The 12,056-nt window shown below is 34.6% G+C and overlaps 1 protein-coding gene across 1 annotated transcript; it reads right to left on the bottom strand.

Moving 5' to 3' along the window:
* Positions 1 to 10,486: 10,486 nt before the first annotated feature.
* LOC112286289 (putative acid phosphatase) lies at positions 10,487 to 11,386 on the bottom strand. Its single transcript, XM_024528043.1, has one exon. It carries the CDS (start codon positions 11,384 to 11,386, stop codon positions 10,487 to 10,489), a length of 900 nt encoding a protein of 299 aa, XP_024383811.1.
* Between the last annotated feature and the right edge of the window lie 670 nt (positions 11,387 to 12,056).

The raw sequence follows: 12,056 nt of genomic DNA, 5'->3' as shown, positions 1-12,056 counted from the left end.
TACGGGCCTCTTAGCTAATATGAGACCTGAATTGGTCGGGCGACTCAATGTGGTCTTGATTACGGGGCTGCGATTCCGTTTCAGGCTGTTTCGTCCTTTGTGCCGTTTTGGGAACGTCTTTTTGGTAAAAAGATCTCTTAAAGGTAAAAACGGAGGAGAAATCTCTGAAGGCGGAGCCAATTCTGGATCCAAGATGGAAGATTGAAGAAATTCAGAGGCTAGGATTTGAGAGAAAGAAGAATAAAGGTTTTTTTAGAAGGGTCGCAGAGCTAGCTTCATGCTTCGGGAATAGAAAAAAGACAGAGAATTGAGGTTTTTTTTTCTTCATAGGATTTTGGGAAGACTGAGGCAATCGTTGCTGAAGTCAGTGCTGTACTGGTGAATCGAGGTTTTAATGAAGTGGGTGTGATTACTCTTGACTATTTTCTGAAATCGAAGTTACGTCTGTGATTGAAGAATTAAAAGAGTGTCTATAGGATTGAGTATGCAGAGTGAATGAAATTTATTGGATTAATCTAACAAGACAGTCAGTGGATACAAGATCGTGAGTATAAAGCGATATCGAAGATTAGTAGTTTGGGTTGTTCGGGGTTCTCTGTAATGTCTAGAGACCTATCGGTTGGAGCAAAAAGGACTTCGATGAGCAGTCGAGGGCATCCGTATAGATTTACAGTGTATTCTTGCAGTCGTTTATATTTCAACAGTCAAAAACTGATAGACTGCTTGAATATTGGCGAATCTCCATACTACCTTCTACAGCCAGACGCCCGGCGCATTCTCGAGCAGAAAAGCACGTAATACGACAATGCCGTCTTCCACTCATCTCCTTTTTTGATTCGTACGAGGTTATAAGCTTGCCTTAGATCAATTTCTGTAAAGATCCTTGCACGTCCAAGTTATTCTAAGAGACCAAAAATCAAAGATAACATGTAACAATTCTTCTTTGTTATCTTGTTGAGGCCTCGATAGTCCACGCACATCTGCAACGAGCCATCTTTCTTCTTCACAAATAAGATGGGTGCTCCAACTAACAATTTTGAATGACGGATGAAGTTCTTAGCTAGATTCTTGTCCATATACTTCCACAACTCCGCCAACTCTGTCTGTGATAGATTGTAGATTGGGCCAAAAGGTGGTTGTGTTCCTTCTTGCAAGTCTATGGCACAATCATATGGTCGGTGTTCTGATAGCATGTCAACATTCTTCTTTTGAAACACGTCTTTAAAATCCTTATATTGCTCAAGTATACTTGCTGTCAAGATCTTCTCCCCAGTAGTTGGAGCCGCATAAATGACAAATGGTGTGCCTTCTTTGGACGATCTTATAAACGCTCTTGCTCCAATGAATAAGAATTTCTCTATTTGGGATTTTCTACTAGGCTTGCTCTTGGATGGTTTTGTGGGAAAGGTCATCTTCCGCAACCTCCAATCTATGGATGGATTATGCTTTTCAAACCAAGAAAGACCAAGAATAACAGGATTTGATGGTGTTCTAATAATATTGAAAATAATATGACTACTATGGCCCTTAAACATCACTTCTATAAATTTTGATTCATGGGTGACACTACCAAACAATAAAGGTCATCCATCTATGACCTCAACGTGAACATGTTTGGATTTTTGTACTAAAGGAATCTTATGATGCTTCATAAATTCTTCGTCTAAGAAACAAGCAGATGCTCTTCAATCTAATAATGCTAAGGTTCTCAATTTTTGAGGGCTAATAAGTAAAGGGATTGTAAAGCAAAGGACAGGTTGAGCGAAAAGAAAGGAACCTAATTGTTGTTGCAATATTTCACTGTCCAGTTGCACGGTTCCTATTGTAGCTAGGCATCCTCGTTTTCCTGAATAAACGTACCCCTAGTCTTGACAATATGTCAATTTTGCTTCTTGGGGCAATTTCCAACTTTGTGGCCTTCTTTACCGCAATACAAGCATAGACCGTCTTCCATACGCCACTTTTTTTCTTCTAGAGTAAAGGATTTGATACGTACTGCATCAATTTGCATGTCTTCTACCTCTGAATGTGAATTCATGTTGCTTGCCAACATAATTTGGGCATGATGAATCGTATGTTGTCTTGAACGTTGGTCTTGGTGGCGTTGGAATAGGCAGTTATCGCACTTCACAGCTTAGCTAATAGCTTCGTTGAACGTTTGTGGATCAGGAAGAGTTAACAGCAAATCCTTCATATCGTCCCTTAAACTCCAATAAAATTGACTCATCAATCCTTCTTCATCCCAATTGATGTCGCATGCTAATTGCCTGAAGTCTGACGCAAAGACTGATGTAGAGTGCATCCCTTGTCGTAGTGACTGGATCTTTGTTGTAGCCCATCGAACCTTGTCATGTTCACCAAATGCTTCTGCAAATGCCTCCAAAAAGGTTTCAAAGTTGTTTAGTATGGACGATCGTTTCTCAAACAAAAGAGCAAACCATGATAGAGCTTAACGTGTAAGTAAGGTTCCAACAAGTCCAACACGTGACTCCTCCATTGGATAGCATTGGGACTATAAAACTGTTATCAACTTGATTTGGTTGACGAATCCTTGAAACTTGGAATGCGTACCATCGAACTTGTCCGGAAGGCTAACTTGGGGCTCTTTATGTTGTAGAACCAGCGATGCTTGTCGAACCTGAGGCAAAGTTGCTTCTCCAAGTGGAGAAGTTTGAAGCTGGTGCAATCTAGATTGTGCTATCTCAGATGCTCCATCATTATGAAGCCTTCCCACGACTCCTTCAATCTCTGCAGTTCTTTGCGATATCGTAGCGAGGGCATTCATGATAGCATCCAACTTGGACTCCAAACTTTCTGTCATACTAATGTCTTGACCTCCGGCCATTCTAAGAGAAGGACAGAAATGACTCTACAAGAAGACAATATTGGTTTAGAGGAGGGTACTCCACAACCTCTAAAATGCCTTAAGAGCTTCAAGAAAAGGGATAATCTACTCTCTCTAAGAAGAATAAGACTTCAATATTGTAACAAAAAAAGTATCAGTTTAGCGGAGGGTAATCTGCAATCTCTAAAATGCTAGTACACTTCCAAATAAAGAGGTAATCTACACTCTAATGAGGAAAAAACTAGCTCTGATATCTGAGGTGAGTGAAGTCTCGACAAACTGTCATGGACACAGAAATATAGACTCGAGATCTAACAAGAAGTTCAAGAAGAACTGGCAAGAACAAGATTAATCAGATGAATACAAGAACAACACCACAGAGGTGAGCTATAGCTCCAAGAGATGTGTTGTCAAGACTAAAGAACTCTTCAGCCTCGATTCCAATATATACTCCTATTTAGGAAGCTTCTCAAGCAACTTCTATCAACTAGGAAGCTTCTAGAAGGTTCCAGAGACTTGCTTCTAGAAGGTTCTAGAAACTTGTCTCTAGAAGGTTCTAAGGACTATGTTCCTAACATCTTCTACCAACTAAGAAGCTTCTAAAAGGTTCCAGAGACTTGCTTCTAGAAGGTTCTAGAAACTTGTCTCTAGAAGGTTCTAAGGACTATGTGCCTAACAACTCGTCCCTAGTGGTTCTTATTAATATGGAACCAATGAAGTTGGAAATCAGTTGGTCCTTAAAAATGCAAAGAGATTTTAGAAATGCACAATTATATCAGTTTCTACGAGGGCCACATAACTTGCCACCAATTGATATGGAATTATTGGAGGAATATATAGCAAATTATGATCCAGAGGATGATTCAAGTATTGTTAAGAAGAGCATTATTGGGATTGATGAAACTACCTTATAAAAAGTATTGTACCTCTTAATTTGTGAGCTTGCAATGGGTGTTGAAGTGTCTAGTGATTTCAAACTGAGAAGTTATTTCAAAGGTGGTATGTTGTCATTTGAGAAGAGTCAAGGTTGGAGAATGGCGGATGGACTTACATCAAAGCTTATGGAGTAGATGCGTTTTATTCAAAAGCAGTTAAGCTTGAATCGACATACCACGTATATAACTAAATAGCTATTATTTGCTATGGTATAAACACTTGAAGGTATGGTGTATAATTTGACAACTTTTATAGCTATTACAATCTATGCAGAGATGGAAGCCAAGCAGAAGATGAAAAAATTTGTATCTTTGTTTTGCTTCAATTTTGTATACTTTGTGATTGCATATATGTTGAGTCAAACACCACCAGTAAGGAAGAAAAATATGCCCTCTCCAATGCCTCAATAAAGTATTCGGAGTTTAATAGCACTAATAGCTAGTCCAAAGGTCATAGTGTATAAAATTGGAGAATCAAGTAACTCGTTGGAATATGAGGCTATACTAGAGATTACACCAGAGCGGATTCCAATTTGTTCAATAATCAAGGTAGAAGCTGAAGTTCCAATTTTAATAGACATAAACCAATTAGCATTTCCACAGGGTAGAACACTAAAAAGAGTGAATCTCAAGAATGTCATATTGGCTCAAATTTTTCAATTATAGCTCATGGTGAGTAAATTGGATAAAGAAGGAAATTTAAAGTAGCAATTGGAGGTGAATAAAAAAGAGATATTAGAGCAAAGCTGCCAAATTAAGGAACAAGATCGAATTATCTAAAAAAATGTAGAATCCAAGTTGCTATTGGAGCGTAAATTTGGAAAGAAATAAGAAGCTTAGAAAAAAAAAAAAAAAAAAAAAAAAAAAAAAAAAATGCATTCAACATATCATAGAAGGCCTAAGACAAGACCTAATCCAGATTTGTAATACATCAATGTTGGAATGAAAAAAAGTAAAGTGTCAGTTGAAAATAAAAAGAGAAAAGATAGCATTATTAGAACAAAAAAAGTCGATATTAGGTGATTAGTATCAAATTGAAACAAAAAATTTATGGACAGAAATTGAAACCTTGAAGGCTGTGGTGAAAAAATTGGAGGAAAATTTAATCAATAATAGTTAGTTAGAGATGTCTATTCCATCTATTTCAATAATTGATGAATTAAAAAAAAAAAAAAAAGTGAAGAAATAGGAGCACCATTTGAAAAAAAAAGATGTTAGGATTTTGTAGTTGGAGGCTTAAGTTTGTGAATTAGAAGCATATAATGAGGATTTATCAATCCAATTGAGAAGAGAGCTAATGGAAGTATCAAACGAGAATGAGGACTTATCATTAAAATTAGAATTAATAGAACTACCTATAGAGAATGTTGAGATTGATCAATTGAATGAGCCACAAGCTTAGACACTTTGTAAGGATTTTGTTGAAGAAGTTTATTTTCACCAATTTCATGTTTGCGAGGATTCTGCATAGTTAGGAGTGAGATTATATAGAATGGATAGGATATTTTCCATTTTACAATATATAGTATGTAAGATTAAGAAAAGCTAATAAACTAATAAATGGATAGTTTAGAAGGCAAGAGGGATGATGTAGTCAAAAAAAGTAGTTATCATTGGTTGTGTAGTGGTTGGCATTTCAAAAAAAACATAAGTAGTTTGAAGAAGAAGTAGATGGGGCCAAACTGTAATAGTCATGAGCTAGGGTAAGCTTAGTGCTACCTCTTTGTTTCTTTATTTTCTTTGTAGAAGAAGAATAATGGATAGAACTTGAATAATGTGAAGTAAAATTTTGGAATGAAACAAAGATTTGATTTAGATGATATCAAATGAGAAATTGAATTTTTTGTGTACTGAATTATAAGTGAAGTATTAAAAAGTTGAAAATGAAAGATATTTGTGAAGTATGGATATAATTAAAAGAATTATAATGCATTGATTTTTGAGAGTTGAGAGTGTGCCAAGAAGAAGACTGTAGAGTCTAAAATTGTATGAAGTAGAATACTGGAAATAATAGTTTGTTTTAGAGAATTTCAGTGATTGGATAGGAAATATTTTATATAATCTTTTAAGATAGTATTATATTACTTATTGTTGTCATAAGTTAGGAGAAGAGAAGAGATAGTGAATGTATAATATAGAATTATAGATTGTAATATTTTATTTGATAGAATATAGGAGGCATTGTAGCTTTCTTTGTTGTTTGAATTGATCAAGAGACAATTAATTGTCTAATGCTAATGTGAAAATTCATGTAAATAATATTTTTTTATATTCAAAACTTCTTATATGGGTTTATTCCAATTAGATTAGTCTAAAGTAAGTAAAACAACAATTACAATCATCCATAGCAATCAATAAGTTATTTTAACTTATTTCAACAATATCTTGAGATTAAAACTTCTTCTATTTCAAACTCTTCATTATTGTCCACTTCTATAAGAGGAGATAGGACTTGACTTCTTCTTGGTATGTTCATAGTCTTATATAGTTCAAAAAGAGATACATAGAACATAGGATGGATTTTCATTGATTTTGGTAGATATAATCCGTAAGCAACTCGATTGATTTATTTAAAAATAAAAAAAGCATTAAGCCTACACTAGTCTAACTTATTACAATGACGAGTAGTCTTGATATTATGATGAAGTAATCACACTTTGTCACCTACAATGAATTGTGGTTGTTCTTTTCAATAGACATCCACATTGATCTTTTGTCATTCTTGAGCTTCCTATAATTATGCCTTCATTGTTGCATGTAGCTTTGATAAATAATTTTCCAAATCTTTTGCCACACAATTATTAATTTTAAAAAAATAAAAATTATCAAGCCATGGATGATAACCATAATTAATAAAAAAGAAGGGTGTTTGTTGCATAGAAGAATGCATCGTATTATTATAAGTAAACTTTGCCAATGGCAAGAGGGTTGTCCAATCTTTTTGTTGATAATTGATGGAATACATTAAATATTGTTCCAAAACTTGGTTTATTTGCTCTATTTGTCCATCAGTTTGAAGATAAAAGGCTGAAGAAAGCTTTATGTCTACCTTTAAAATCTTAAAAAAGATTCTCTAAAAACCTGTTACAAATTGAGTCCTCCTATCCAATATAATATCTTTTGACAATCAATGATATTGATAGACATTGTCAAAGAAAAGCTTGGTAATTTCTTCACCTATTATAGATTTTGTCTATAGTACAAAATATGCTATTTTAATAAAATATTATAATAAATTTTTTATAGAACATTCACTACTTAAAGATGAAATTGTATAGACTTTAAAAAAAATTATCAATTGTTGATCAAAAGTTGCATCTCCTTCTTTTGGTACAAGACAAGAATATCTAAAAAAGGCATCAAACAAATCTTCTTGATTTTTTGGTCAATTCTGAGTATAAAATTTAATCTTCAACTCAATTACAAGAAAGCCTCAATTAAAAATTTCTTGTAATAGGTGGTACAAATTGAAAGTAGCGAGAACAAGAAAAAAAGAAGAAAAATACAAAATAAGTGCAATCAAGCAATTATACACTATAAAACTAATCATAGTTTGTTCACTAAGTTTTTATCTAATAAAAAATAAAAAAATAAAAGCAAATAATATATTTTAAAAAAGGTAATTTCTTTATCTTTTGAATGGTATAAGAAACATGTAAATTTGAATTATTATGAGTAAGTTATGAAGGTTTTAAAAATAAAAAATAAATATATTAAAAGTTAAATAAATAATTTTTACCTGAAAGATAATTTACTTAAGCAATCAGGAATTTGAGCCTCACCAAGGCTCACAAGAAGTGTATATGATGCCAAAAGAGGCTATGAGGCCTTAGTCTTATCCTTTTAACTATCTTTAAGGTGCTACAATCCATATGGGACTTGTACACCTCTTTTCTTATAAGGACTATACTTACTATTGGTCTTCCTATTTTCTACTAGTAAAATCAATATTTTTACATTTTTGACTTTACTATGGTATTTAAAAAATCCAATTAGCCTAAAAACCTCATATAGCCTTCAAATCTTGCTCCATTTCTTCATAATGGCTTCCGAAGTGATAAAACTCATTTTTATCAAAGTCTTAAAAATTACTCTAAAAAATCTTAAAAATTTCTAAATAAATTCTAAAAATTCTAAAAAATCCTATAATATTTTTATAATATTAAAATAAATTTGAAGCTATAATTTTCTATCTTGAAGATTTTTTATAGTAATAAAATCAATTTAAATCTATTATAAATCCTACTTTTTATATAACTAACTAAAAAGATATGAAGTTCTTTCTCATGCTTCTTTTACTGCTAACTAACATTTATAGTTTTTTTTATAAATAATATATATAGATAGTAGGCTAATATGAATATTGACCTTAATAAGTAATCTTTAATATTCAATAATAAATAAAAAAATACTAAACCAACTAAAATAATTGCTTTTAAGACTTATTAAGACTCCAATTCTACAATCAACATTCTAATTTTCTATTTGTCTAAAGATTTCTATACTGTTCACCATATATTGTGGTTCTAAGTACTCTAAATGCATCTTTTTATCTTAAAATAACTAGTGAATTAATTTGATGATCTACACCAATAAGTGATAATAAACTTGAATCTTGACAAAGACCTATTCCAACAAGCCTTGCAATGATTCAAAATATATGCTGACATGAAATACTCAAGATTCTTGTGATTCATATATATATTGATTCAATGGAAGCACCTTCTAGATAATGATGCCATTCTTAAAAAAAAATCTATAATTACAAGAAGTTCTTTGTCTTGGATCTCATAATTAATCTTGACTGTTGAGAATTTTTTAGAATAGAAAGCTACTGGATAGGACTTGTCATCTTCTCTTATTTGTGACAAAACAACATCCATAGAAAAATCTGATGCATATGTTGTGATAAAAAATACCTTTGAAAAGTCGACACAAATCAAAATTGGTGCCAAAATAAATGCCAACTTTAAGGCTCCAAAAGATGCTTTAGCTTCTTTGCTCCAATCAAATTTGTCTTTGTATATAAAAGAAGAATTGCAACTTATGAAAAATTCTTGATGAAGTTCCAATAGTAATTAGGAGAGCTGAAAAAATATCTCTTATTGTTTTTATAATCTTTAAATCTATAATAATTTGAATCTTCTTTGGATCCAACATAAGTTCTTTGTTGGAAATGATATATGTTAAGAAGTTAATTTCAGTAGAGTGGAATACATACTTTTTCAACTTAGCATATAATCTCGCATCTCTAAGTTTTTGTAACACATGATGAACATGAATTTCATGTTCTTCTATGTTTTTAGAATAGATTAAAATATTATTTAAATAACAAAAAATAAAATCATCTATAAACTCACAAAAAATGTCACTCATAAAATATTAAAATGCAGTTGATACACTTATGAGTCCAAAAGACATGACATTATATTCAAAGTGTCGATACCTTATTTGAAATGTAGTCTTCACTCATCTCCTTCTTTAATGCAAACCAAGTTGTATGCTCTTTATAGATCTATTTTTGTATAGATCTTACATTTATTTAATTGATTAGGAAGAGGATATCAAGAATAAAAGGTATCTATTCTTAATGGTTATCTTCTTGAATCTTTGATAATCTACGCACATTTACAATGATCCATCTTTTTTTTTTCACAAATAAGATAAGAGCTCCATTAAGAAATTTGGAATGGCATATGAAATTCTAAGCCAAGTTCTTATCAATGTACTTCTTGAGTTTAGTCAACTCATTTTTTAATAAACTGTAGATTAGACCAAATAGTGGCTAACTTCCTTGTTTATGGTTGATTGAGCAATCATATGGATAATGATCTACATGAATATTTACATTTTTCTTCTCAAAAATATCTTGAAAATCTTAATATTGACTTTGAATGCAACATGAAGTCTTTCCATTATTAAAAATAGGTGTGATATATATAACAAAAGGCAATCATTCTTTTGCACCTAATAAGAATGTTTTTGCACCTAGTAAAAAAGCTTTTGCGCTTGCAAGCATGGATTTGGCTATAAAAGATTCATGGCTTTCTAAAAAAAAATTAATAATGTTGTGAAGAAAGTGAAGTTTACAAAAAATTCAATCCAGCAAAGAATTATACTTATTTATCCACGATAAACCTAAAATGACCAGATTAAAAATGAATCTTATTATATTAAAAATTATGCAACTATTATGACCATTTATTCTTATATTTATAGAAAGTATTTTATAATTAATATCTCTAAAAGATAATAAACAACCATCCATGTCTTCTATATGTACGAGTTTAGTTTTTTATACTTATAGTTAAATTAATTTATTTATCAATTTAAAAAAAAAAAATTTATTTTTTTTATAAATAATATGTATAGATAGAAGGCCAATATGAATATGAGGTGAAGTTGGCTACAACCAAATCACATTTATTGATCACATTTATTGAGTGGAAAATTACAACATCACCAGCAAAGCACATCCATTGATGATCACTCTTTGATCTGCAGTGCCTCCTAGCTCAAGCTGACGATCGATAAACCGTCTAAGAGGAGCTAGCTGACTACCTCTAGCTATGATACAAACTTCCATGCGAACTCATCACCACAATACTGACGGGCTACTGAAACATTAGTGGAATCCATCGGCAACTCCAATTCCAACAAACTCATCGACATTGATAAGCTGAAACGTTTGCAATGTCGATCATCTTCAAGGGAAGTTGAATGGGGAGGCGGTGACGTCGTTCTGGCCCAGATTGCCAGTGCCGAAGTTCTGCTCAATGGTCTTGAGCAGAGAGTAATGGTTGAAGTTGGTATTGTCACTGCTGCCCACGGTGATGCCCATGGTCCCGAACGGAACCAGCGCTGTGAGGATCTGGTTCCCTGAAGTGCCCGAGTTCTCGTCGAAGGTGATCACCACCATGGTGCGCCCCGTTATGGCGTTGCCAGTGAAAGTGCTGGTCATGAAGCTGTCCAGAAACTTTCCAGCGTAGGTGACTCCAATATCATGTCCGTCATTGCACTGGTTTGGCACGTAGAACACCACCTGCGGGATGGCGTTGTTGGCCTTATCCACTGCCAGTTGCGTCGCGGGCACAATCTTGTTGCATCGAGAAGCGCTGCCCTGGATGTCCGTGAAGGACACGAAGGGGTTGTGCTTGCGCGCGTACAGGGTGGTCTTGGTCGTTTTCTTGGTCTGGTTTGGGCAGACGGCGGATCCGATGGTGGCCGCCAGGTTGCAAACGTTGGGCGACGCCGTGTAATTCTCGTTGTACGACTTCCAAGACACCCCAGCGGTTTCCAGAAGGTCCACGAGATTCTGCTGCGAGAGGTTGTGTACGGAGTCGTCGGTGACGCCAAGAGTGGACCCGGCGATCATGGCGATGTAGTTGGGCTGAGACGGGTGCGCCACGCCGTGGTAATTCGTCAACTTCTTCCCCTTCGCCGTCCACTTGGCGAAGTTGGGGTCGGCGATGGCCGCGGAGTAGTCTGTGTTCTCAAAGATGACGACGTAGATGCGGTCGAACCAAAGCGCCGCATCGGCAGTCGAAATCATCAGAAGCGCTGCAAATAACAGCGTCGCTGCGATGCTCCTCCCGAACCGCGCCATTGTGGACCCTGTGGTTTACAATCCACTAACACAATGCACAATCTTGATCAGCTCCAATCTCCAGACTCAGCTTCGCTCTTGTGACAGGGTGGTAGCACTGGAATGAGTGTGATGTCAACGAGCTCATCAAGTGAACTTTATAGGATGAGGTCGGTACGCATAAGCTTGAAGAATATCTTTGTCGGTTGATCTGTAGAAGAATTTTCAGAAGTGGCGCGTAGTGTGCGTGAGGAACGCTCAGGTCCTGTCAGTGACTGGACATCGACGGACACAATATTCTCCCAATAATAACTTACTCTTCGAAGAAGAATTCCAGTGTTTGTGAGCTGACAGAACACTTGGTATAATTTTAGTATCCGAACATGCATGGAATTCGTGAAATTGAAAGAGGTGGCTCCACATAAGATTGTTCGGTTTTTCAAGTATTGAAGACTGACCTGCAGACAGGATACAACGAGCAGATCAACTTGCGGCCAAGGTGCCACACTGGGACAGTAAGCAGTTAGGTGATCCCCTTTTTGTTTCACCAGGAAAGATTGACGATCAGCACGTAGTATGAAAGTGCTACATTATTTTCAGGTACGAGAACAATCAACCCAGATACTAACATGAAGCGGTACCGACAAAATTTGGACTCATGCAAATCTGCCACCCCCAATCCCCGCCTCAC

Source organism: Physcomitrium patens, chromosome 9 (genome assembly GCF_059467195.1).
Source record: "Physcomitrium patens ecotype Gransden chromosome 9, ASM5946719v1, whole genome shotgun sequence".
Classification (NCBI taxonomy): Eukaryota; Viridiplantae; Streptophyta; class Bryopsida; order Funariales; family Funariaceae; genus Physcomitrium; species Physcomitrium patens.
The sequence above is the reverse complement of the archived record's forward strand: the minus strand, read 5'-3'. Positions and strand labels throughout refer to the sequence as shown.